Source organism: Gallinula chloropus, assembly GCF_964237585.1.
Source record: "Gallinula chloropus genome assembly, chromosome: 27".
NCBI lineage: Eukaryota > Metazoa > Chordata > Aves > Gruiformes > Rallidae > Gallinula > Gallinula chloropus.
This window is the reverse complement of record NC_140112.1, coordinates 3,984,840-4,012,325: the sequence shown is the minus strand read 5'-3', so window position 1 is coordinate 4,012,325 and position 27,486 is coordinate 3,984,840. Positions and strand designations below refer to the sequence as shown.

Genomic DNA, 27,486 nt, shown 5'->3' with positions numbered 1-27,486 from the left:
AAACTCTGCAATTATTCAAAGCTCCACAATGGGAGTGTCATGCTGGAACCAAAGAGCTTCACCAGCTGGGATTAGAGCTTTTCAGCCCTGGTCTCAGCAGTGACCAGGAGCAAAGAGCTGACAACTGGCTGCTGGTCCACAGCCCAGCACAGACAGGACAAACCCTGCAGCCTGATGGACCATTCTCTCTCCCAGATTTGGTCCAGGCAGGTCAGTTTAACTCACCTTGTTACCAGAGAGCAGAGCACGGAGATGCTCGTTTTGTAGGTGAGCTGAATACAGAGTTTAATCCTGTGTGCCCACAGCTCAGATTAATTCTGGACCAGTGAAATCACTATCATTTGCACCACAGCATACAGGAGCAGGAAGAATTTTTGCCATTAAATCCTGCACTAAAGGATGTCCCTCAAAGGTGGGCACAGGGTAGCACAACTCTCCACAAGAATCTACATGAAGTGAGCTACATCCTGTCATCTTCTATGGCACGCTCTACTGATGAGATTGTACAGAGACCTGTGATACACAAAGGGTTCAGAGAAGCAGCAAATGCAAGATCTACTATAGGCTCTGAAAAGGTCCATTCAGCGATCAGTCCTGCAATAACCCTTTCTCTCTAAGGCACACAAAGCACCCAAGCTGCTCCTAACCCCCATGGCCCCGCTTATTAACAGAGCACGGTGCAAGGTAGCAGCCTACTGAAACAAAGTTCAGTTCCCAATTGAAATTCTCTCTCTTGCAGAAACAGAAGGGCTGTTTTACTCTTTTCTGCACTTCAAAGCCAGACATCAGCAGTGCAAGCGAGGAAGGAGGCTGTGTCCTGCCAGGAGCAGGCAGGCAGCAGCGTCCCAGAGCAGCGACCGACCCGTGACGAGCGGCACGTTAGTCCCAGGAATCCATCACTGCAGTGACCTCAGGGTGCTTCTGGATTGTCTTTGCTGGGAGAGGGCACTTGAGCGAGGGGAAGTCTGAGGCTACTGCCAGCATATTCAGTGTACATGACCCACACCGACCCCGCACGATGCTCTAAGCTTTTGTTTTCTGTGTACTGTTTAGTTGTCCAATGCATAACAAGTGCACTGCACAACGTAAACCCTCTCAACCAAAGCCATGCAGAGTTTTACTCAGTGGCAGCTGAGCTATTTTTACAACCTGCATCCTAGCCACTCCTTGGACGTTGGACAGCCCCAGGCTTCAGCACTCTGAAGTTCAGCATCAGCCAGCTGCCCAGGCTACGCAGTTCTCACTTCAGCTACAAAAGGAGAGACAACCTGCTAGCAACTTCCGTATGTCTGATAATAACCACAGCAAGGTCTAAATTCCCTGCTTCCCAGTCTGTAACTGCACAATAAACACTTGCTTAATAAAGCCGAGTTTTGTTTAGTAAAGTGCCTGTTGGTTATTCATAGAAATTTGATGTGGAAATGGTCTATTAAGCTCCTTGATAAAGCATTTCCCAAGCATCTGCAGACCTGCACCCTCTGGTACTTCTCCAGCGAAGCCTGGCGTGGTAAACAAGCAGCTTTGTAGCAAAAAGTCAAACAAGAACATTTGACTTCACCTTGGAGGATGGGATCACATTTCTCTTATTTGTACAAACACAGGTATGTTGTATGGATATGATGGAGATCCTATCTCCATTCCTGTGATCTGGGTCTCTGAAGAAAGATCTATAGCAGGGAATTACTGAAGCCACAGCAAGTTTCAAGGATTAACTGCAGCGTAGATAAAGGTTTTTTTAAAGACCCCACATGAGGGTTTTAATTTGAACAGTGAAATTCAGCTCTGAGAGACTGAATTGGCTAAAACAAGAAACAGAAATAAAGTCTTGGTTTATAAAACCTCTGGAAATACCAGCTTCAGGGAGGTTTGTATTTGCAGTGGAAGATTGATGTCTCTCCTTTCCTCCTCCAACCACTGGGCAAGCTCCAACCAGTCCACCCGAGGTCAGCCCTCTCTGGGGGCTGCTCCTTTGGCCCGGCACAACTATTTTCCAGAAGTATGGAAACTCAATTTGCTAAAAATAGAGACATTAGGCACACAAGAACTCCAGCTGGAAAATGGGAATAAATACACCAGTCAGTGTCTGCAGGGGAGGAAGGCGATGCCGGTGGCGCGTGGGCAGCTTGCTCAGGAGCAGCTCTCATAGTAGGCAACTCTCTTGTTGATGGCAACCCGGATCCTTATCACCTGCTCCTCCAGATCCAGCAGCATGGCTGACTTGGACATCAACGCCTTGTGGCTTTCCTGAATTTCTGTCTCTATAGCTGAGGGCAGAGAGCAGGAAAGGGTTATGTGAGGGTTGGGCAGGAGAAGGGCAGTGTAGCCATCACCCTCCCCAGCCGGCTGAGGAAAGCTAACAGCCTGTGTTCCCCCTTCTCCTCCCCACCACGGCTGCTCTGAACAGAGACATTACTTTTGAATGCTTAAAAATGGAAGTGAGCATGTGGAGGAAAAGGGGCAGTGGAGGTTGGGGGGTCCCTGCCGTGGCAGCAGACACCCCCTGGTGAGCCCCACATTTACTGGCACAGCATCAGCAGATACAGCCCAAGCCCACAGTCGCACTGCCTAAAGCACGCTCTTACCCATCATTTCTTTCCCTCCAGGGGTTAAAAGCCCTTCCCCAGTGCAGGAGATGACCCCATTGAGTTCCCAAAGAGCCTTACTTCCCATCCTGCGCATCATAGCCAGAGTTTCCTCAAACAGAGCCCGTGCCTCCCGGTCGATGCTTTGTGCCCTGCTGCCCTGCTCTCCCAGGTCAGGGCTCTGTTCCACCCTGCTCTTCAGCTCAGCGTACATCTGTTGCACTTGGTTGAAAGCCTGTGGGAAAGCAAACCAGCAGTGCAGGTAGGACCCAGCAAACAGACTGGGGGAAGGGGATTTCTCAGCATTGAATCCGTTTTTAACATTAAACAGGTACTGGACCAGAGCTCCATCACTGCGTTACCACGTGAACTCGCAGAGATGCTGAGGGACATGGACAGCTCTGTGGGCTGCGCTGCCTCAGGCAGGAGATAGAGGGGAAAAGAATTTCCAGCTAAGGGCATTAGGATTGAGAAAGGTCCTGGAAAAATTCAGTGCTGGGGTACCACATCAGATTAGCTGCGGCTTGAACAGGAAAACCTTATCTAAAGCTGTGGGGCACATCTGGGACTGCGCTGTGCCAGAGCCTGGTACCTGCTGCGTGCTCCTGGCCCGCTCGTCCGCCTCCCTGGCCATGTTCCCCGCGTCGGTGGCCCGCAGGCGGTTCTGGTCGGCGTCGCGCTGCAGCTGCAGGAGCCTCTCCATCAGCCCGTCCAGCTGGGCCGCGATGGACTTCACGTTCTTCTCGGCTGGACCAAGAACAGCCCCGATCTAAGAGCAGAGCGCTCGTGTTAGGGAGGAACTCACACCCAGACCTCAGTCCTCAAGGTCTCTCCCTCTGTGCAGGGACCGGCTGCGCTGCTGGATGGACCCATCGCAGAAGCGGGGTCTCAGCAGGGATTGACCCCTGTGTGACTGAGCACAGCGGTCCCAGGACTTGTCTCAGGGGGCTCTGGCAGGGACTGTGGCTGGAGTTTGGAGGCACACAAGCAGAAAGAAGAGGGATTTTACAGCAAAAGCTTGACCAGATGCCATTTCCCAGCTGCGCCAGTGCAGAACTCTGCCAAGCAGGGAAGTTTCAAAGCAGCAGTGAGCAGGGGACCATTGTCAGCTGGGAAGTCACCACGTGTCACTCACCTCTTCAACGCGCTCCTGGATGAACCGGAGGGAAGAGCCAGAGCCCCGGATGGCACCCTGGGCCTCCAGCAGCACCGTGTTTGCTTGCTGCAGATTCCCAACCACCTCCTCCACGTTGCCCTCAACGGCATTCGCCCGGTTCCTGGGGAAAAGTGGGAAACAGCCAGGAGTGAGTGTATGTAATTGTGTGCACTGGAAGTCAGGGCTGCAGAGGCAAACTAAGCAAGGTTGAGAAGGCTGGAAACTCCTCTCCCTCCTCCCCAAAATGCCACACAGCTGGACACACTGCACTCCAGCCATGAGAGGACATTTCTTTTGGGAGGAGCATCACTTCCATTTCATACCCCCAAGCAGAGGAGTGAAGCCAAAAAGGGGAGAGAAAAGCTTTCCTTAAACTATTTATTTTGTAAGTGGTGCAAGAAAAAGTTTCAAAGGGAAAGCAATAACCAGAAAGCCCGTTTTGACGAGCACTTTTCTGCATTCAGGCTGGGTGACAGCTCCCCATAGAAAGCCAGACTCCCCTGTCTCATCACTTCCAGCAGGTTAAGCAGGTGTCAGACACTATCAAGGAGTTTACATACTTATCCCGCTAACCTTCGTGCTGGGATATTGCTGCAAGTCAACATGTGACCAAGTAGATGCTCCAAATTTGCAAGGACACTCTGTAATTACTTTTTAAGGGACCATGGGATAATCCTCCCAACTTTCACCCAGAAAACAAATAGCCCATTTAATCTCCTCATGCTCGCTTGTGCAACTAGGGTGTAGGTCACCAATATCATGTAATGCCAGTGCAACCCTGTCACCTCCCATCACAGGGACTCAAGAGAGAGAAAAGCCTCCATTGCTTTTGGTGAAGCCCTTCTTGTTCCAGTATCTGTAACAGGATTCGCTCTCAGCAGCCGGAGTTTTATTGGGGCACCAGGGCTGTGTCTGTAGAGATCACAGGCTCATCCTCTTAGGTGTCGTATGGACACAAAGACCCTGTGCTGGGACTTCAGGCTGCGCAAGCCAGAACAGCTCCGGTGAGGGGAGATTTCAAGCCCAGGCAGAGCCACCAGCCCAACCGACCTGGCCTGTTCGGCCTCCTGCTGAAGCTGCTTGGCCTTCGCGATGTCCTCGGCCGTCTGGGCAAGAACGTCCTCCGGGCACTGCAGCTTCGTCGCCAGGTCCTGGATCTCAGTCATTTTTCTCAGGACCGCAGCAGCATCCGTGGGGAGGCGCAGGGAGAGAACCGACTCGCAGATTTCCTGGATGGCAGCAGGGTCCGTGTCCTTGTCTGCAGACAGACAGACAGACAGACAGCGTCAGAGACAGCAGAGGGGAAAGGTGGGAGCGCAAACGCAGGGGAGGATGAGGGCAGACGTGTGTGCTCTCACACACAGTCTGTGTTTCAGACAGCTGCCAGGGCCCACCCTGAATTTAATCCTCCTGAATTTAATGGGCTTATCGTTCACATCAGGAAAACCTTTGGAAAGGACTGAAATGACACCGTGAAGTTGGCAATGAGAATGCCACGGCGAAGCCCCGGGCAGGGCCAGGTGGACCTCAGCGAGCAGATGAGGTTGTGTTTCAAGCCAGGCCTTGTGTATTTCACAAATAAAAGTTAATAAAACTGAGGAGTCGGAAGCAGGCAGAGCCCAGGGGACATTAGCACAGCAATTAGCTCAGAAATATCTTCACTCATCATTAACACCAGGCAGCACCAAATGACCTGATTTTCTTATTCAGCTAATGCTCATGAGGCTCATTATGTTATTACAATCTGTCTGCGAGCACTAAGCCACCCCATTGGTTTACAGGACAATGAGGAATCCTCATCTGATTAATCACCTGCTCCAGAGCAGATCGGTCTGTTTATCTCTGGTCAGCCAGTGCTGCCCGTGAGCTCCCACACCGGTCAATGCCCAGTGCAAATCCTCAGGGAGCACAGGCTGTCCTTGATGGCACAAGGCTCCATGGCACAGAGCAGGACCAAAGCAAGCTGCTGTCCATGCTACAGCCAGAAGACCAGCTCCTCCACAGCTTTCCACTTATCTTAATTCAGTTTGTTCTTTAAAAGGTAATTTTTGAGAGCAGTTCCTGGGGGGGATGCTGGAGACCCCTCCACAGAGACCTGTGTACAGAAGGTCAAGGCTGTGTGGTACCTCCTGCCCGACAGACCTCAGAGCTGGCCCCAAGCTCCTCTGTAAGGGAGCAGACAGGGTCTGCCCTGGTGACACCCCAGGAGGCTGACGTGGATGACACAGCTAGGAGTCACTTGGGTCACTCTGAAGAGCACAGTCAGCCCTGAGCAAGCGAGCTGGATGAACCACAACAGGCTTTTGCACTGCTGAAGTGTTTCCTCTGTCTCTCTGGAAACACGACCCAAGCCTTGCTGGCTCAGAGGATGCACAGTGCCTTTGCTCTGCAAATACCCACACGCAGATAAAGTGGGTACCCGAGACCTTCACTGGGGTGAGCTTCAGCTGCCTCCCCCTGTACTGTACCACATACACACCATCACACACACATATCCCTGTACCAAACAGCTGTCCTGTGCCCAAGCCAACCTGCACACACACACACTTTCCAGCTTGCAGAGCGCTACCTGACAAGAAGCTCCGAACTTGCTGGATGAACTGCTGGATGCGCCGCACATCTCCCTCTATCTGGGTCCTCGTCACGCTCATCTGCTCCACAAGCCGACGGGTATTGCTCTGGATTTGACTTGTAGAGGTCTCCGTCGTTTTGATCTGCGAATAACAATACCCTGGTGGAGCCATTTCTTCTTGATCTGGAATCCCAGCAGCCCAACCTCAGCTCTGAGCAAACTGGGCAAGGCACTTTGAAATGATGCTGTTCCCCATTCTTAATATGCCACCGCTTCTAAGGGCTGGAAACGTTAAAGGCTGAGGGGTGGATTTGCAAAGGAAGCTGCTCAAAGAGGGGGCAGGACTGTTTAGCTTTTTAAAACACCTTTGAAATGGATTTTGAATGACTTTGAAAACTCACTTTATCTTTGCAAGCACCTGAGAGGCTGTAGAAAAAAGGTGTAACGGCACTAACACACACACTGTGATTGCATTAAATGTTAGAGCAGCTACATGGGAGGGCTTGGAGAAGTTTCCCCATCCCCACCCTTTCTGCCATACTAATCCCAAATCAGGAGGAGGACAGGGGCCCTGGTGACATTTCCAGAGCTGCTCTCGTCCCTTCAGCTCCACGGCTCCTGTGCTGGTAAGAGGTGGGACCCACGCACAGAGCAGGGCATCTCCCACTCAACACACTCCTGAATTTCTGAAGCCAACACAGGAGATCAAGCGTTGAATCAGGTTTGATGCTGAGTATTGGACCACGGATATTTCTTCCCCCCAGGCTCTGGTGCTTGACACCGCAGGATGGAGCGCGGGGCTCTGCCGCAGGACAGGCAGCCCTGCCCACACTCACCAGCTCCGCCGTCTCCTGGAGCCGGGTGCTCAGGCTCCGAAACTCCCTGGCAGCTTCCCCGGCCGTGGCGAGGGCCCTGCTGGAGAGCGGGACGATGCCTCTGCAGGGCTGCCCGGCCCGGCAGGCGCTGCTGTTGTCCCGTGGGCAGTGCAGCCCCTCGCACTGGGCGGGCGTGCACATCTCCACTCGGAAGCCACCACAGATCTGGAGAGGGAAGAGAGAGACCGTGACTGAGTCAGAGAAGGGCGGCCAGAGCTGTGCACAGGTAGAGCAGCGCCGGGTGCCCACACCTGAAGTAGCGACCCAGCAACAGCATCTCCTCACCACCCCAAGCTGGAGGATAAATAAACAGGAGCAAAAGCAGGAGCTCAACTCCAGCAGCTCACCAAGAGTCAGGCAGAGCGTGTCTGCATGGAGCAAACACCCCATTTACTCAGGACAGCAACTCTTCCCCCCATCATGGCAGGGGAATCCTGTCCAACCCTTTTGCTTCGGGAGGGAGAATGGGATGAGAAGAACCTGCGCCCTCTTCCCTCAACATCAGTGGATTTAATTGCACAACATCTTCTAGAGCTGCCACCCACCCAAGAGCACACTGCAGCAGGGGCACAGGCGAACCCAGAGCCGGTGTGAGCACCAGCACAGGCTGATCGCTTGGGAACACGTTGATGCCCTGAAAAGCGGAGAGGGGAGGTTGGTGGTCTCCACAGCAACCGTGCATTAGGAGGCCCCGAAATGGATCTCCATGGCAATAACAAAGCAGCAAAGAAGAAATAAAAGAAACCTCATCCAGAAATTAAGTGGGTCTTCGAGACACAAGAGCTGCCACATCAGAGTCCCTGGAGGAAAAAGCGTGCGCCTGGGAGGGGGTGGTGGGCAACGCTGTGGAACCCGCAGTCCCAGGGAAGGGATGCTCTCCACTGATGTCCCACAGCAGCAGGCTGCTTGGGAGCCACTGATGAGTCTCCAAATGGACTTTGTCCTGACCGCAGGATGAGCCCTCTGCCTCCCGAGCACTACAGGGCCCTCCCAAAAACTAGACATGGGGAAATCAGAGAACCACTTTGTATCTTCACCTTATTTAGGATGGGAGTCAGGTTGGGGGATGAGGCCATCTCGCCCTTCAGGGTCAGCAGCTTGGAGGTGGACTCTGCAAGCCCCCCCTCCAGCCCTACAGCACTCCTACGGCTCTCCCGGGACTCGGCCAGCAGCTCGGAGGCGCTGGATGCCAGGCTGCTGGCACTGGAGGATGTCTGGTAAGCAGAGCTGATTGTCTTGAAGGCTCCTGCAGGAATAAAACCGATAAACGACACAAAATGCCTCTGTGACTCATAAATGCAGCATAACTACCTACCCGAAGGCACTGACTGCGAGGGGCTGTGTGTGGAGAGGGGGGGGGCACAGCCAGCGATTAGTCACTAAGCACAATGAAAAACCTCCCTGTGTTTCTAAACGCCTTTCAGCCATTCCTCCAGCCAGCCCAGAACTCTGGGAGGGAGCTACAAGACTGAAACAACACGAAAACAAGGCAATGTGCCCACGCTGATCCTGGGGGGCTCTGCTCCATGCAGCCCCTAAGGGCTTCGGCAGGGCAGGACCCGGCTCTTTCTGAGCCCCATCCCAAGCTGGGCCCCCTGCTCCCCTCCGGGGCAGGACACGGACCCCAAACCCTGCTCAGACACGGAGCACAGGGCAAACCACAAACCTTCCCAGGCAGCGGCCGCTCGCCACAGCTCCCACATCCCCAGCCTGCTGCAGCGGGGAGGGGGAGGCAGCACTGAGACACTCGGAGAGAATTAGCTGTAGCAGGGATGTAATGGCAGCCTACCACCAGCATCATCACAGGGCTTAATTAGCTCTTCTCCTAAGCGCCTGTCAGCTGCCTGGCTCCCTTCCCCAGCCCTCCATCCCTCCCATCTGTGCTCAACCTTCATTATCTCAGCTTCCTCCCGGGTTCGGTGACACGGTCCCAGTGGGGCTCCCCCCTTCCCACTCCTCCCGCTCACCCCAAGCAGCTCGTGCTGGCTGGGGGACGGGAACATGTTGCCCATGGAGCGAGCTGCCCAGCCCCAAAACACCAGAGCAAATAACCTGATAATGTGAAATCCTGGGTCATGGACCAGGGGCTGGGTAGAAAACACCCCTCTCACAGGGGAGGGAAGACGCATTCCCTGTTCCCGAGGTTACAAACTCCATCTCATCCGCCTGGCCGGTGGGAAGCCACCAGGCACAGTCACGTTGAGGTAAATTAAAGGCTGCAAATTAAGAGGCATTACAGCTGCAGCACAGTACCTGACAGATCTGTGCTGCGGCTGGTTTCAAACTGGGTCTTCTTGCTCTGGTACTGGGCGTTAGTGATAAGCAAACTGCTGTTGAGGGCTTCGAGCTCCCTTGACAGAGAGGCAGTCACATCCAGAACATGGAGGTCGGGATTTATGCCTCGGACCTGCTCTCTGGGAGAGAAAAAGCAGAAAGCCTGAACTCAAGTAGAGAGCAAAGCTGCTGCAGACAGAGCACGGGGTGTGCTCGTGCTGGGATGCTGCCAACACCCAGCGAAGAGGCATTCTGAGCCCACAGAGTTGAGGATACACCACAGCCTCACAGGGTTGCATGGATGGCAGAGTGCAGGGCTGGGCTACAGCTCTCCCACGCCAGGCCAGAGTGCCCACACAGGGACTGGGCTGAATATGCCCTGAGGATGCTGACCATCTGGAGCACGCCTCCTGCCTTTACAGCACTTAGCAGGGGGTGGGCACGCATGGAAGCCCTGCTCTCTCAGAGCCCTGGTCACCACGTGAGCGGAGCAAGAGTTTCAGGTCCAGAAAGAAAGTGGAACACGTGCAAGCAGCTCAGCGTGACGAGCAGGCACACAGAGAAGAGCCAGCATCCACTCCCAGCTACGGGATATGCCCTGTTAGCATCCATCCCTCACCTGATGGCAGCGAGCGTGCTGCCCACCCGGGCCAGGCTCTGCTCCGTGGCAGGGGAGCTGCTGAGGATGCCCTGAGCCTGCTGCACGTTGCCCTCAGCCTGCAAGAGGCGGGAGCTGAAGCGGGACCCCCCGCTCCCCGAGGGCAGCCGCGCGATGGAGGTGTTGAGGCCGGCCTGGCGCAGGTGCAGGCGCTGAATGTCCCCGTCGTAGGCGCGGAAGCAGGGGTGGCACAGCTCGCAGCCGGGGTAGGTGTTGCAGTGGCCCCGCTGGCACTGGTCACAGCGGTGGCCCATGACGCCCGGGCGGCAGAGGCACTGGCCCGTGGTCTTGTCGCACCCCACATCCTCCGTGCCCTGGAAGTCGCAGTCACACTCTGGGGGATGGAAAGGTGGAGAGATACAGAGGTGAGCTCACCCCAAAGCAGGGAGGGGGAAAATTTTCATATATATGTGCATATAAACTTATATAAATAAAAATCAGATGCCATTCACAGGGTTCCAAGACAATCTGAAGTCCAACCCCACCCATCAGCCCCTGCAGCATCTGGGAAGGAGGTGGCACGGGCAGAGGAACGGGAGGAGCCCCCGAGCCTGATCGCTCACCCCTCACCAGCCAGACCAGCACAGCCAAGGTTCTAGCCCAGGGCTGCTGGGAGGGCACTGGTGGAAACCTGGAGATGGGGACAAGCACCAGGGATTAACGAGGAAACTGTTCCAGAGAGGAAAACAGGATGGGAAACACTGATGTCGGGACGTGGGCCAAGAGGTCCCTCCTGGATCACCCCTGATTGCACAGTGCTGAGCAGCACCACGCTGAGCTGAACTGGATGCTCCCTACCTGTGCAGCCCACCCGCACGTCTCCGTAGTGCCTGTCCGGGCACACCCGCAGCTGCGCCGCAGAGCACGTCCGCCCCGTGAAGCCGTCTCTGCACGGACACTGCCCTGTGAACTGAGGGGAGAGAAACGCCTCAGGGAGAGCCAGCTCTTTCCAAAACCGTCTCCAAACAGCCCTGGCACTGCAAAGAAGAGTTTTAAGCTTTGTTCCAAAGACAAAGGGATCACCTGCAGCAGGGCAGTTTTGCATCCTGGGGCTCCTCCCTTTTGGAGCCCACCTTTGGCTCTTAGAATTTGTCATGGGTTGGGTTTTGGGGGGGTTTGGTGGAGGTTTTTTTACATTTAACTTTAATGTTCCCAGTTGCCTCTCCAGCCCAAAGTGACGCACATGCTTTTCATTGACAAATGAGGATAATTAACTTGCCTTGCCTGCGTGAAGATCCCTTATTAGGGCTCCCTTACTAAATATCAGGCCCTTTAAAATGGCTTAATCTTTCTTGATAATTACCACCTCCTTTCATTTTCCTGAATAGCCTGTCACAGTGTTTTCTAGGAAAGAGGAAGAGGAAAATAAAGAGCAGGAGGCAACAGGGAATGCACGAGGCTCCCAGGGACAGGGCAGGATGACGAAGCCACCCAGCAGATGGTTTTGATGCTGGCACAGTGCTGCTCGGTGGGGACACGGCTCGGCTGTGCAGCTCAACCCCTGCAGCCCCTCACAGCAGCTCCATAGAGTCCAGGAAGGAAAAAAAGAGAACAAGCTGGCTGGTGCAGGGAAATAAAAAGGAAGCGTTGCTAAAATACGCTGAGCCTGCCCCTGAGGATGCTCAGGGTGGGCTGGGAGGTACCTGGTTGCAGTGGGGGCTGCGGGAGCCGTGCAGGTGGCAGCCGCAGGGTCGGCAGCCCTGGCCACTGCCCATGTCCCAGTGCTCGGCTGCACACTGGTCACAGTCGTTCCCCACCACGTTGGGCAGGCAGAAACACCTCCCCGTCTCGTCGTCACAGGGCACATCATGCCGCGCTCCCAGCACGTTGCAGGTGCATCCTGAAACAGGGAGGGTTTGGAGCATTAAAAACGGGTGCAGGGCACCAGTTTGGCTTCTCACAGAGCCAGGTCCAAGGCAACACCTTGCAGCCACCCGAAGCACTCCTTTCTTCCTCTGTGCCTGAGCTCGGCACAAAGGACTCACCCGCGCCCCTACTCTGCGGCTGTAGTGCCCACCCAAGATGCAGCAGCCCCAGAGGGCTCAGCATCCCTCTAAGCCCAGCAGCACACACGGTGCTGCCCTGGGCACGGCTGCCCTCTGCTGCGCACAGCCCCGCTCGCCCGCGCAGCATCACCTCGGGAAGTCCCTCGGCATCCCAAGCCTTGCGCACCCGGGGAGGCTCTCAGGAAGGGAACCTCTCTCAGTCCAAGAGCCGCCCCAAACTCCACTTTCCCTCTGCTGTTTGCCACACGGCTGCCTGAGACAGGCCACAGCCAGAGCAAGAAGCTTTATAAGCCTTTGGAAAAGGGGTTTGGCTTGGAACCCCCAGATGAAAGCTGGCTGGGAACGGCACCGAGGATGCTGAGAGCAGAGGGGTGTCTCGGGGTGCACTCACTGCGGCACCCCATGGGGTTGGCGTTGGCCAGCTGGGTGAACCCCGGCTTGCAGAGGTGGCAGCGGTCCCCCTGCACGTTCTCCTTGCAGACGCAGCGCCCCGTCAGCGGGTCGCAGATGGAGCCCGGCACGGTGCCATCCGGGTCGCACTCACAGGCTGCAAACGGGAGAAGGGGCAACGCTGAGAGGTGCAGGGGCGGCTGGGGGGGGGGCTGGGGAAGGTGCTACGTGGGGGTAACAGGGCACTCACGCAGACAGGCTTCAGGACGGGTGAGATCTTGCTTCTGGTTGCGAAAATAGTTCGTTTTGCAGCGCTCACAATTGTTGCCCTCGGTGTTGTGCTGGCAGTCGTCACAGACCCCCCCGCTCGCCCCTCCAGTGGCACGGTACAGCTCCGGATCGAAGTGGCATGATGAGGAATGGCCATTGCAATTGCATACTAAAAAAACAACCCAAACCACCTCAAAACATCCCTGCTAGTGCTGCAACAGCGCAAAACCCCTCCGGCAGCAGCGGCTCCAGCACTAGAGGGTGCCCGAGCCCCCTGCGTGACACGGTGACACCCGCCAGCAGCCCAGGACCGAGCCAGCGCCAGCCCCACTGCATGGTCGAGCAGCCCAGGGGTGGGGGGCATCGCCTGCCCGCAGCCCCCGCGCAATGCCCAGCGTGCAAAGGTGTCTGGGGGCGTTTGCCCAGGGATCCGTGTCCGCATCCAGCCCCTCAGTGTGTCCTGGTAAAAGGTGCCTCTGCTCGCCCCCATTCCCGCTGCTCCCAGCTGGGGAGGATTCAGGAAGGGCCTTGGGGAGAAGAGAGGGGAAGGAACTCGCCGTACTCTGGCACTCGTGGGGGTCCCGGTCCTCCGCGGGCGCCCACGGCTGGTTGTTGTAGAGGGGTGCACAGCGATCGCAGTTGGGCCCAGCGGTGTTGTGCTGGCACACGCAGCGCCCGTGGACCTGCTGCAGAGACAAGGTGTTACCCCTCCTGGGAGGACAGATGCTCCATTCAGAGCAGCATCCTCCTGTTCCCTTTCCAACACCATCCCTGGCCAGCTCCAGCCCCCCCACAGCCCCATTCCCCATGGCCAGATGATGCCCCAGCACCCAGACAGCTGAAGGCATAGGGACAGCCACAAGCACAGCCACACTCAAGGCAAAGCAGACAAGACCAAGAGAATCCCCACACAGCAAGCAAGCTGTGCTGGCAAATCCTCCTGGGCATGAAGGAGCCTGGTAAAACCTTCTGCATGTTCCCCATGCAGCCAAGGTCCCCAGAGCCAGCAGGAGTGGTTCCCACAGAGCACAACCTCCCAGAGCCAGAGCTTTTTAACTCCTTATAAAGCCTCCCCCCTTTCTTCCTGTCACAATAAAGGGGTTTGTGCAGGAATAGCACAGGCTGCTGTCTCACAGCCAGCACCCCATCTCTGCAGGCAAAGCAGGGCATCATTTCTCCAAATTACAAACACCTCTGGCCTGGGGAAAGACTCTCACACCCCACTGCTGGTCATCCCATCCAAGGTCTCCCAAGGAGCACTCCTGGGTGTGCAGCAGACCCTGACACCACAGGGTATGAGGTGTTCTGCTTCACCCTGATGCTCACCACGGTGTGCAGGTCTCCTGAAGCATCACAACGGTCGGCATGTCCGTGGCAGAAGCAGCTCCCCAGCACCTGCATCTCCGTCAGGGCATAGAAGGTGCTGGGCGAGTGGTAGCCCTGGCGCGGGATGTGGGGGAGCTTGGTGAAGTTGATCCGCAGGTTGGTGAACTGCCCCAGCTCTGTTGGGGATGGGGGAGAGGGGTGAGGGCACAGTGAGCACCCAGGCACGGGATGCAGAGGTGCATCGTGATTCATGCTGAGGGCTCGGGGCAAGAGGCAGAGGCACCAGCACGAGGAGCAGCAGCTGAGTCGCCAGCAAAGACCAAACGCTGCTCCTTGGTGTGTTGAAGGTGCCAGGGCAGCAGACTAATGTGCAGCCCAAGGTCTTGTTTGCCAAGGACCTGCCTCCCCCATGGGGATACCCCAGCTCAGTGCTCTCCATCACGTGTAGGAAGAGCCACGAGGTGCATCAACCCCCTCTCCTTCTCCCAGAGGTAAAAGCAGACGTTCACTTACTGTCGATGGTCTGGCTGTAGGAGGTAGAGATGGTGGACGCCAGGTCTTGGACACTGAATTTCACCTGGGAAGGAAAAGCAGAGGTTTATAAGCAGGAAACATGGGGCATGCTCTTCTCATACTCTGGGCAACTCCTGCTCCAGACCTGCCTCTGTGGAACATCACTTCCCACAGGGAAAAGGCTTCAGGGCATTTTCCAGAAGACCAACACTGCACCGCTCATCACAAAGCAGTGAGGGCTTCACCCACAGAGGAGCAGGAGCCTTCCCAAGGAGCAGGAGCCCTCCCAAAGACTCTCCTCAGCAGTTCACCCCATATAATACATGTACAAGGCTTCCAGGCCACCACGTGTCCCTGTAGCGTTGTGCAGGCCACCTGCCCCAATCTCAGGGTCACAGCAGGGGGCAGAATGGGCCTGTGTGGGGGTCCCTGACACAACCCCCCCAATCCTACCTTTCCTCCAGGCAAAGGGTGCCCCTGCAGCACCTGGCACCGAGCATCCTGCCAGCTCTCGGGGGAGCCCTGGGGGATGTGGGGGAAGGCAGTGGCACAGTCGGAGGCCAGGTACTGGTACACCTCCCAGGTCTTGCCGAAGTCGGTGGAGCGCTCGATCAGCATCGCAGCTGGCAGGGGGGACTGCAGAGCAGGGAGAGAGGCACGTCTGTGACACAGCTCACCCCAGCCAGCTCCCAGCCCAGGGGATACCTGTTCCCCTCCTCCTTCCAGGCTCAGGTCCCTGCAGGCTGCTGGAACAACCCCTGAGCTCCCCCTTACAGGTTATCAAGAAGCCCTGAGCTCTCCCTCCCCTCACCAGCACTGCTCCAGCCCCACACTTGGAGCCACAAAGTACCAGTCTGCACCAAGGAGATGTTTCAGCAGACAGTAATGAGATGGGAACCCACCACCCTGCTCCGCCCTGCCCAAATGCCCAGGGGAACAGCCAAGCAACCAGGGAAAATGGAGGGACGGGGCATATCCCCAGCGTGCTTCCTATCCGGAGCCTGGAGGGAGCTGTGCACTGAGACCCCCATGTCCCATGGGGAGCCTGCAGGACCCATCCTCCATCATCCATGACCTCCTAGCAAGCAGAGATGCTGCACACAAACCCTGAAATGAAGCAGGATGCTGCTGAGCTGGAATGTCCGGTCCAGGTCCAGTTGCAAAGAGACGCGCTCGACGCCTGTGGGCACAGAGAAGCAGCTCCAGAGGGTGCCAGGAAAAGAAACCACTCAGCCACCCGAGCCAAGTCACTTAACGCCTTCTTTCCTTCCCATCTCTTGCATTCAACACCTCCTCCTCTTCCCTTGCCACCCAGCAGGACCCCAAGGCACCCAGCCCACACTCACCGCTCTGGGACTGCCACCAGCGCGCGTGCCCGGCGGGGGACAGGACGTTCTCCAGGCGGTGGCCGTTGTAGCTGTGGGGCAGCCGCGAGTCGCACCGGCAGCACTTCATGCTCCACTGGAAGAGAAAGGGTGGGGGGAAGTGACCATCCCGGCTCAGCCAGGGGGAAAGACCCCACTGCAGACCCCGGGGCGAGGGGGTGCTGCACGGACTCAGGGCAGAACAAACAGCATCAGTAAAGCTGGTTTGTCAGAAAGCTGAACCACCAGAGGTAAGGCCAACAATACTCAGGGCTCAACTCCTGGGTTATGGACTGAAAACTAAGCCCAAAACCACCTTTGACTACAACACACTTTTGGCAAACCATCCAAAATGCCCTTTTTTTTAAGCAAACCACCCCATTTTCCAACACTTGACAGCAAGCTTCCTGCAGCTTTTCAGGCCCAGTTTGCCTTTTCCACACACAGCCGAGGGGGCTGTTTGTTTGGGTGAACAGAAAGGCCTTTCTCTTGCATCCAAAAAGCCCTGGGCGATGCTCGGCCCCCCAGCGCTCTCCCCTGGGAGGGGAGCAGCAGCAAACAGCTCAGCGGGTGAGAAGTCAGCGGGTGGGAAGTTGAGCGTCTCAAAGTTCAGCCCTTCACTTGAGCAAGTAATTCACGGAGCAGAGATGGAGCACAAGGAGCTCTGGGACGGGAGAGAACAGGGTCCCCAAGGAGCAAACAAATACCCAAATTTTGACTAACCAAGCAACGGCCCGTGCTGCCACTGACATGGGCCCACCGGGTGCCTGCAGCACACCAACAGGCTTGGAGATGTGTAGAGAGCAGCAGGATGGAGATTGAGCAAGAGATGAGGAGTGGGGAGGTCTGGACGTTGGCCAAGAGGGGAGGTGGGCACTGTATGGGCAAGTGGGTTGAGTGAGGGCCACCACGAAATGGGGTGGGGAGACCCTCCAGGTCTGGAGTGGTCACCCCGGGAGGATGGGGGGCTTTGGGGGAGAGGAGGGGTGCATGGCTGGCACCAGGTTTAACAGCTGACACTGGGGAAGCCATGAGATCCTGGCTGGGAGGGCTGGCAGTCACGGAGTGGCACAAGGTGACACCAGTGGCACCAGCATGTTTGGGACCCGGGCGATGAGATGAGTGGTGGAGCAGAGCTATCGGGTGACAAGTGAGGAGCAGCACCTCACCCCCTGTGCCAAAATCTCCCCACCTGATACTCCAGCCAGCCAATTCCAACCCATCCGGGGATCCGGACCCTACACAGGTGCTGGGGGTAGGGGGAGAGCTGTGCCCCAGGGAGCTGGCAGTGGCTGGGGGGGCACCAAGATTCCTGGTTTAAAAGGTTCAATCTGGGTTTAAGGATGCTTCCTCTGAAACTCACACCAGACAAGTGTGTTATTCCTAGAAAAAAGGGACTTGGCTTCACAAAAACTGCCTTTGAACCAAAACCCAACAACAAAACTCATCCCTCTGTCCCAACCCTGGGGTCCAACACTGAGGAGAGATCCTCAAGCTTGAGCTGATCTGTTTCCATGCTGTTTTCCACAGTCTCTATATATGTTTATAAACATCCCAGAACAGGGGATGGCTAACTACAATATTTATACCAGTGCTGTGGAGTAAGCAAACAGAGAACTCAGAATATACAATCATCTCATTTCCCTGGCTCTACCAACTCCTCCTGGCTCTACCAGGAAGCATCAGAAACACCAGGATCTGGGCAGAAGGCGGCATTTCAGATAAGGACTGCTGGCAGCAGACTGTCAGGAAGCTGAGGGGATTATTCACAGAAATAGTGAACGATTCCCAGCAATGATTAAACCTCCCAGGGTCCGGGCTGCCGGCGGCAGAGGGAAGGCTTTCTGCAAGGGGAAAGGTCAGTCGTGGCTAAATTACTCATTAGGGCTGATTCAGCCACACTCATTAGGCCATTCACACAGCCAGGGACACAAGAGCTTTCTAGGAGCTCCAACAACCAGCGCTGGCAACGGAGCCCCAACCACACTTAAGCTGTGACCTAAGTCAAAACAAGCTTAAACTGGGGGAGACAGACCCTCCCTGGGCAGTGGGGGGCTGTGCCCCACGGAAAAAATCTTTTCCCCTCCTTTTACTTCCCCCTTTCTTTTTGTTTCTTTGCCCTGCAGCTCTGTAATTAGGGCTAAAATTAACACCAGAGGCAAAATCCATTTCACATCCTCAGAGCAAATTGTGAAAGGCCTCTATTGCACAACAGGGGATCTGCCATCAGCGGCTGTCTCGATGTGTCTCAAAGTTCCTCAGGACAGAGGGAATTACCAAAAATGAGCCCAGCACCAGGCTGAGGGGAGATTTACCCAGCACACACCTTCCCCCTGCTCTCCCCTTGGCTTTGACTGGCCCAGCAGATCCCTGGGAGCTGAGCTGGCCAGGAATAGACAGGGACAAATGGACATGGTCATGGTCTAAGCTGGGTCACTGACCCCTGGGGCAGCCCTGGCTCCCCAGCACGTCGTCCCCTCCCTGCCCAGTGCCAGAGGCTCCATCCAGCCCCTGTGCTGCTGCAGCAGAAGGGAATCAGTACATGTGTGATGAGAGGAACGGGATGGGGGGGGGGTGAAAAGGCTGACTCATAAGAGAAGCTGTAGGTCTGCAAAGAAACCACTCCTTGTCCTCTGTGCCTCCAAGCTGCTCTTCAAAGTCACACGAAACGTGAGTGATGGAGGTTGGGAGACAAAAGGGAATAATTCCAGCCTCCTGCAAGGTAACTCATGAGGCAGCCATTGGAGGGGCAGCCAGCCTGCTGCCAGCAAACAGATCCATGTCTCAGGAATAAATGGGAAAGGAGGAAAAAAAGAAAAGTCTGAGTAGAAGAAGCATCCATTGTAAAAGTGCCCCTGAGTACAGACACCACACGCCCGGTGCGTGCAGAGCCACAGGCACAGACCCAGCCCTCACCATGCACTCTCCCAGCTCTGCTGCAGGTTCTCCTGCTCTCCTCCAGCTCTGATATTGTGAACCAGTTTCTGGTCAGCCTCCCATGCTTCCCCACTCATGGAGGAGCAGAAAACCGCAAACAATTTTAAGCTGATGGACTCACACCAAAGTATTTTAAGCAGCTCTGGCTGCCACCTTCATATGGGTAGAGAGCCCCTGAAACAAAACCTCCTGGCAGAGGTGCACAACCTAAAATAACCTGAACTTACTCATCAGCAAAAATGGGAAGCAGCCTTTGATAGCTGCTGAGACCTTGGGGGTCCTGCGCTGAAGCCAGCGGCGTGTCAGAGAGGCACTGTGTCAGTCGGGCTCCTGGCACCCAGCCTCCCATACGGGAGCCTCGTGTGGTCTTGCACAATTAGCATTGTATAGGGACAGGAATTACTGTTCCAAGTTTACTTGGGGACAGTCAGAAAAGCAATGGGAATTTGTATGTATGCAGAGAGATTGAGGGTCGGTAGGAAATGGGGTGGGCAGGACTAAGTTACTTTAGGAACAAGGGCAGAGTTATACTCAAAGTTACAGGATTCTCTGAGCAACTGGCTTGCATCCCCATTAGCTGGAAGATGGGCTGTGCAGAGCAGAGCTGGTTTTCCCTGGGAAAATGTGGTAGGAGCTACCCAGGGGTATGTCAGCGTGGTGAAACTGCTCAGAGAGGGGCTGGGATTTGTGAAACTGGACTGTGCTCCAACACCAGGTGTATCTACCACCCAAGGTCACAGCATGCTGGGAAGCGAGCTCCGAGGTCTGCTCAAAGCACAGATGGGGGGCCCTGACCCTCAGCCAGGTTCCACCAGTGACCCCACGTTCAGAGGTGACAGCAGAGATGGGGGTGAAGCCACCCGAGCTGGACCCACATCAGTGGGATGGGGCTGAAGGGAATGAAGTTCCTTTCTCCTGCTTCAAAGCAAGCTCGTGGGTGGGGGCCTGTTTCCCTCACCCTGTCTGTTCTCACAGCACCTCCCCTCAGCAAAGCTTCAGTTAAAGCCAGCCAGGATGGCAGCCTACACAGCCTGGGCTGCACCAGCCCAGCTCAGCACCCCCCACACCCCGCCTGGGTCCTGTGGTTCTGCATCTCATCTGCAAGGCAATGACACGATGTCTCCCAGCATATGTGCTAATTTACCATCCTCCCGTGGCAAAAGATGATCCAGAGGGGAGGAGGAGGAAAATAATGGGAAATAGGCTCTTTCTTCTGCACATTTCACTGCAGGCAGGGACACATCCCTGCAGCAAAGAGCAGGGTGTGCCCGAATGCCAGGCCAAGATGAGATAAGCACAGAGCAGCAACTCCTGGTTGCAGTGTTACCTACAACAGGGTGGGAAGACAGTGAAAACCCCTGAGAGGGTGAAGCGATTCCCAAAAGTAGAAGCCCTGCCTGGAGCAGGGGGTTGGACCTCCTGCGGTCCCATCCAACCACAGTGAGCTCATCACTTTGTGCATGCATCTTTCTGCGTGAGAGACCTGAGTTTGACAGATGATGAGGGTCTGGAAAGTCAGTAAGCTGGGAAGTATGGTGGAGGCACAGGGGCTTTTCAGCATGCTCTCCCCTCTTCCAACACATCTCCAGGCCTGCTAAAGCATCCAGTGGGTACCACGGTTTGGATCAGCACCAGGGTCCCCAACCGACATGTGCAGGTGGGCAAGCAGATGCAGCCAGCAGACAGCAGCGATGCAGCAGGCAGATGCATCAGTCTGGCACATGTTCCCTTTCACAGACACTGGCCTGTATTTTTGGAAGCAGCCAAAGACAACTCAGCGCTGAGACACCACAGGAGGAGATGCTACAGACCAACCCCTGCCAGGCAGCCGCGACCCTCCGTCTGCAGGATGAATCCCCCAACACAGCAGGAGCTCTCCTGCTCACTCTCCCAGCCCACCAACTCATTTCAGGACTGGGCTTCTCTGCTGCCTCTCCTTTCCATTCCCACCTGGATGAGCCCAGGTCACCATGACATAAGGGCTGACAAAGGTGACTTGCCACCCTTTGCTCCCCATCACACCGAGTGAGAAGGCAGTGAATCTCAGTCCTTGACCTTACACAAACAACGTTTTAATATCTGAAGTCTCCCAGGGTTGGGGTGTGAGGACCCACATAGTCACCACACACACACAGAGCAGCAGCACAAGCACAAGGACACCCGAAGGATGCCCAGCTCCGCTCCTCTCCAGCCTGTCCCTCAGCAAACGATCTCACAGCAGCGCACAGGGCGCTTCAGGAACTCTTCAAAATGAATGAAACACCCAGAAAAGCCCATAGTCATCTTCCAGCCATGAATGTCTAAGCTGAAAGCATCGCACGAGCCCACTGTCTCCTCACTGGGGTGAACGTGCTATGGCACTGGTACCACCTCAGTGGCAAAGAGCCAGAGGTGGGCACAGCCCTTGGTGGCCACTTGGAAGGACCACGTGAGGGGACCAGGAACGTGCTAATCCCTGTGAAAACCACTCTGAGCCTTCCTTTCACTAGAGCTCAGCAGCATGGGCTGCTCCAAGGGGGAATATAGACAGGGTCAGGCCCAGGGGAAGGGATGGCAGCTGCGGGAGGGCAGCTGGAGAGGGGCTGGGAGGCAGAAATCCTTCCCTGGGAGGGGGGAGGCCCTGGCACAAGGTGCCCAGAGAAGCTGGGGGTGCCCCTGGATCCCTGGCAGGGCTCAAGATCAGGTTGGATGGTGCTTGGGCACGTTGAGCTGGGGGGGGTGTCCCTGTCTGTGACAGGGGGGCACTGGGGAGGGAGCTCTAAGGGCCATGCTCACCCACACCAGGCTGGGATTCGCTGCTCTCCCTATCAAAGCACTATATTTAGCATTTAAATAAAGAGCTGAGTTATCTGGGCCTGGAATCACACCCTCACACACACATCAGCACCTTCAAGGGCTCCAAATCCAGGCTCACTTATTTTTCTATTGTATTTTCAGTTTCCCTCTCTCTTTCCCTTCCCCTGCCCATCCCAGTGGCCATTTCCCAAGCTCCAACTGGTCTCCGAGCCAGACCATTGGTCTGCCTGGTTTCCACCCCCCATCACTTCTCTCTCCAGGGCTGCAGCCCGCTGTGCTATAAATGGCAATGCCCAGTGTCCCTCCTGGATTTCACTAGACTGAGCCTGCAGCCAAGGAATGGAGCAATCAGGAGAGCGAAGTATAAAGGTTAGGGGGATTTGGAGCCAGAGCAGAGGCTGAAATCGATGCCTGCAGTGAGTGACCCACCAGAATTGCACAAGAGGACCCTGGGGGCAGCGTGGGCTGGCAGCAGGGCCAGACAGCAGCCCCTCTGCCAGCTGGCACGGGGGCACCGGCAGCCAGAGAGAGCAACCCCTCATCCCATGCCCTCTGCTGAGATTGCAAAACCAATTCCAAATTTGTACCTATTTGGCAAAATAAAAAGGAAGAGCAAGGCTTGTAATGCAAAAAAACCCCAGTCCTGAGAGCTGATAAATGAACTGTGCTTACATTTTATGGGATGGGAAAGGAAAATGTGAGTTCAGGAGATTAATTTGTGCCTAAAGTAAGGAAGTAGGAAAAAGGAGGAGGAAATTAGGAGATACCCAACCCAGGGGGATTTCTCCCACAAAGACAGGAGCTGGTACCCCCAGAGTCCCCACCAGCCATAGAACAGAAATAAAGGTCTCTGAGGAACCTGCTCACAGTAACGACCCAGCTCTCACTTCAGTGAAGGATCACGTGTCTGCAGGCAGTCAGGAAGCCAAGACCCCGCTCCCAAAGCTGGAACTGGGGAATCCAATTTATAGAATCATAAAATGGCATGGGTTGGAAGGGACCCCAAGGATCATAGAACTCCAACCCTCCTGCCACAGGCAGGGACACCAACCTCCAGGCCTGGAGCTACACAAGGTTGCCCAGGGCCCCAGCCAACCTGGCCTCAAACACTTCCACCTCTCTGGGCAGCCTGTTCCAGCCCCTCACCACTCTCTCTGGAAAGAATTTCCCCTTAATATCTAATTTAAACCTTCCTTCCTTCAGCTTTAATCCATCCTCCTTGTCCTGCCAGTCTCTGCCCTTTAACAAGCTGATTCCACTCCTGTTCCTCTGCTCCCTTCAGGGACTGGAAGGCTGCAGTGAGGTCCCCCCACAGCCTTCTCCTCTCCAGGCTGAACCAGCCCAGCTCCCCCAGCCTTTCCTCATAGGGGAGCTCCTCCAGCCCTCTGATCATCTTCATGGCCAATTTATGTATCAGTGTTAATTGTTTCACACCCCTCTTCACCCCAGTACCTGTACGGTGAGGTGTAAGGAACACAGAGTGACTGCTTTAGGGACTCAAGGGCGTGAAGAGACTGCCAGTCTCTCTCCCTGCCTTCCCCTGCAGCGCTGCCAGGAGACCTCCCTCACCAGCAGATCATTGCTGCCCAAAGCACATCCCAGCCATGAGGGAGATGCCCAGTCTCCACTGAAGATGACTAAAGGATGCTGATGATGGCAACTGGAGGCTCCTCAGAGCGAGCACTCAAGGTCAGGCAATGGGAATAGCCAGCCCACTCCAGCCAGTACTGGGACAACCAGCTAACTGAGGCTTTGCAGACGTTCACTTCCCAGTCCACAAGTCCCCTCTTCAAGTAAAAGGCGCTGTCAAAAGCCCATGTGAAGTGGGGATTCAGAAGGACATTTGTGTACAGAGTTCCTCGAGTATAAACAGGAATTTGGAAGGAAAAAAAAAAAGTCAAGTCAGAGCAGAAATAGCTGCTTGTTTTTTCCTGTCACTGGGCCCCAGCACCCAGGAGAAGCAGCAGGGGCTTGCTGGGGAGGAGAGCAAACAGCCCTGCTCCCTGGGAGCAGCAAAACAGCTCCAAAAAGAGAGAGTGGGAGCCTGAATGGAGGAAATGCCTGACCACAGCTGTCAGCCTGGAAAACAAGCTGGCAAAGGACGGACGCTGAGCCAGCCCAGCATCCAGGAGGACGTGATGCTCATACCCATCAGGGCCAGGGAGCTGCCCCAGTTTCCTACCGCCCAACAGCTCCCGGCCATCCCTGAGCCCTCAGAGGAGCTAAAACCTCTCCAGCCCAGCAAGAACACCACCAGCTCCACAACAAATCCACTTACTGCCACATCTTGGCCATCAAGCTGATGGGGAATTAGAACAGGAAGCAGCTGACTCACTCAAGCTGGATTTCACTGTAGAATCACTGCCTCACCGGAGCTCTGCCACTTTCTTTCCTCTCAAGCATCCCTTCCAAGACCCTTTTTGCCTGTCCTGCATCGAACCCACTCCCTTTCCAGCTCCCCCCACGGCAGTTGCAGGGTTAACACCACCAGACCGACAGAGAAAGGCTTTAGGAAGCACTCACTCCAGGGACATCACCCCTGCAGCGCTTTCAGCTCTGTGCTCAGCCAGACTCATCCTTCCAGCCTTGCTCTGATTTGGTGGCAGCTTTGTACCCCAGGAGCCTGCAGCTGGCCGAAACGTTATCCTCCCCAGCACGATCTCCTGCCCCCGCACAACCAGCATAATTGAAACCAGTTGTTCAGTTCAGGAGCTTTTCCAAGTCTTTGTGGAAGACCTGAAACATTCCCGTTCCTGACAAGGGGAACAGGAGTTCAGTATGTAGCTAAACAGTCTGGGGATAGGAAGGCTGGGGATATTTTGGATGTGGAAGCCTCTGTTTTGCCCCCAGTGCTTCACGCCAGAGCCGTGCTGCCCTTTCCCTGCCAGCAAGTTCATGCTCACCCCCCTCTTCTCGACCCTGGGGATGGTAGAGAAGGGCTCAAGGGGACACCACGGGTGGTGAGGTGACCCAACGTGGCTGGAAAGGGGGTGAAGAGGTTGAACACACCCCTGCCAAAGGGGAGGAAGGAGGGGAGGGTTCCCAGGTGAGGTTTCGGAGCGCGGAGGTGACCCTACCTCTCCGTGGGGCGTGCAGTAGGTCTCGGGCTTGGTGAGGCCACACGTGGAGGAGGCTTGCAGGTGGTGGGAGCGTCCCAGCAGCAGGTCTCCAGCGGGGGGGTAACAGGCTCCATGGGGGCAGGACAGCTCCACGCCCAGCAGCTGTGGGGCAGCTGGAACAGCGGGAACACAGGAGGTGGGGTTGGGTCAGGGCGGCACACAGACATCAACCAGCACGTCTGGTGCTTTCCACAGCTTGGGACAAACCCACAAAACACATACAAGTATTTCCCCCCAAATTCCCTTTATTTTAATAAGAAAAAGGCACTTTTAAAGCACTTTGTACTAACAGTCATTTCTGAAAGTCTCCTCTGGTGAGAGGCCACTGCCCAGGCTGCGGGGATGCTCGGTGCCAATGTGTGGGCACCCCTGTACCCACACAGCCAGCGCCACAGCTGGCTCCCCAGGACACAGGGCAGCTTTTGGCCAACACCAGCACTGTTATCAAGTCCTGCTCTCCTGGCTGCTGCCACGACACCACTGCTAACACAAAGCTTACATTAGCAGCGTTTCTGTTTAGTCAGCTCCCCCCATCTCCTTACAGAAACACCACACAGTGAGAGCCTTACCCAGGAGGACAAATAACGCCCGTGGCCAAAGCTGGCAGCACAGCTCCATGCTGCCAAGGACACACCTAGGGAAGAATTCCCAGCAGGAGCGAGAGCCAGCAGAACACACCAAACTCAGCCCAGGTCCTTCACATTCCTCCTCAGTTTACAGGGAGATGGTTTTGACTGATCTACAAGAGAACAATAGGGGTGAAGAGTCAGGAGTAACGAAGAGGAAAGCTAGGTGCTTGGATTGGATGTGGTTTTAATGCACAAGGAGCCCCAGCTTTTCACCTAACTCATGAAGACACTGCTGAAGCATGCACAGGATTGCCTTCTTGCCCACACGCTGCCCTCAGATCTTTCTGGTGTTGCTGGGATAAGTGGCAGGTACCAGCACAGCCCCTTGCTCCCAGCAGGGCTGAGATTTCTGATTACCCTGCTGCCCTGGGGGACATGGAGAAGCCGCAGCCCCCAGCGCCACGACGTGCAGCGGGCAAGGAGCTGGGACCAGTGCCACGTGTGGCTAGAAGCTGTGCCCCAGCGAGTGTGCACACACATGCACGTGCACGTCCCCACGCACATGGACACCCCTCCCAGTCACCTTCTCCCCAGCTCGCTGCCCTTTCTGCTCCCCAGCCCCACCCTGTGCCCTGCGCTGCCAGAATCGATCCCGGAGCGAAACTCGCCCAGCACAGCCCAAGGTTTGTTCTACGAGAAGAGATACGTAAAAACCACCATGGAACAAGCACCCACTGTGGGTCCCTGCAGGAAACACCCCCCCCCACCAGGTCAGCCCAGGGGAGTCAGAGCTGCCAGGACACCCCCAGCAGCCAGACACCTCACCTGCCCTCGTCCCTGTGTCCCTGGAGGGGTCCCCGCAGCGTCCCGTGTGTCCCCAGCTCTCCTCTCACTCTCCCCGTGCCACCCAGGAGCCACCCTGCAGCTCCAGGAGCCCTTCTGAGCGCTGGCTCGCTGCTCCCTGGCTTTTAACAGGCAGCTGCCTCACCTGGGAGAGAAGGTGCCTGTGGGTGCAGTAATGATAAAGGGAGTGATTCAGGCATCTTCAGACAGACACGCCCGGTTACCGGATAACTCATGACAGCTCCGAGACAGGGCACATGGCTGCAGACATAACTCACAGCGGACAAGGGTGACGGCAGCGTGAACCAGCTGCTCTGCAGGTAACCAGGAAGGGAAAGCCCAGCCTGGAGGTAACCCCACATCCTGTAGGTAACCCCACATCCCGTAGGTAACCCCATCTGGGGCAGAGGCAGACACTGCTGCACATCACCAGGTCACCTCAAACCCAGCTCCCCCCAGAGCCACGGTGCAGCTCAGCATAGGGTGATGGACCCGACTGCTTACCCACCCCCTCAGACAGGCTTTGCATGACAAGGCAGCAGCACTATCAGCACCTAAACTCAATTATTTAAAGCCTAATGAGGGATGTCCACATGAGTTACAAGCACTCCACAGATCCGTGTGCCTGGAGGTGACCTCCAGCACAGCAGCCGGGCTTTGCAGGCAGGGTCAGCCCCAATCCCACCTGCAGTACTGGAATTCCTCAAGACACAGAATTAGGGGGGATGGTTTGAGGTTTACCTACAAAACCTGGTCTTGTGAGCTCACCAGCTGGGAAAAAAAGTCAGAGTCTCATCAAATATTTTAAGGAGCACAATTCCTGTCTGGATACCTAGAAGAGTGGCAAGATTCCCAAAAGGTATCCGTACCACACCAGGATGGCTGCTGGTATCAGCCTGGGAGCATCTGGAAGAGCCATATCCCCCCCCCCCCCCCCCAGCAGCACACCCTGGAGATGAGCTCTTCTCCCTCCTGCAGACTAGTTCAGAGCTCTTCTGCACTGGGCAGTGGTCGCTGCTGCTTTGCATTCGGAGTAAGAGAGACAGCATCATCAGGGATTTGTTGGCTGGGTTGGTTTTTTACCCTGCCAGCAAAGCAACAAAACGTTAACAGCTCTGCCTAAGGTGCCAAGTGTTCAGTGGACACAGCTGGGAGCCCAGCTCAGCAGCTCACACCACAGCCACTACCCCGCACCCCCAGCAGCCCCAGGCACTGCTCACACCCCACATTTCAGCT

The 27,486-nt window shown here is 55.8% G+C and overlaps 1 protein-coding gene across 1 annotated transcript; it reads right to left on the bottom strand.

The window, feature by feature from the left end:
- Nucleotides 1–1,758: 1,758 nt before the first annotated feature.
- On the bottom strand, nucleotides 1,759–27,169 carry LAMB3 (laminin subunit beta 3; the record flags this gene model as incomplete). Its single annotated transcript, XM_084275826.1, has 23 exons — nucleotides 1,759–2,264; nucleotides 2,664–2,817; nucleotides 3,175–3,351; nucleotides 3,718–3,859; nucleotides 4,789–4,996; nucleotides 6,308–6,452; nucleotides 7,147–7,350; nucleotides 8,223–8,431; nucleotides 9,439–9,599; nucleotides 10,079–10,451; nucleotides 10,916–11,027; nucleotides 11,761–11,957; nucleotides 12,515–12,670; nucleotides 12,764–12,952; nucleotides 13,346–13,469; nucleotides 14,110–14,285; nucleotides 14,623–14,686; nucleotides 15,076–15,258; nucleotides 15,729–15,802; nucleotides 15,969–16,083; nucleotides 24,797–24,951; nucleotides 25,408–25,472; nucleotides 27,120–27,169. The coding sequence occupies 23 exons, from the start codon at nucleotides 27,167–27,169 to the stop codon at nucleotides 2,128–2,130; spliced, it is 3,570 nt and encodes a 1,189-aa protein (XP_084131952.1). The 3' UTR covers nucleotides 1,759–2,127.
- Between the last annotated feature and the right edge of the window lie 317 nt (nucleotides 27,170–27,486).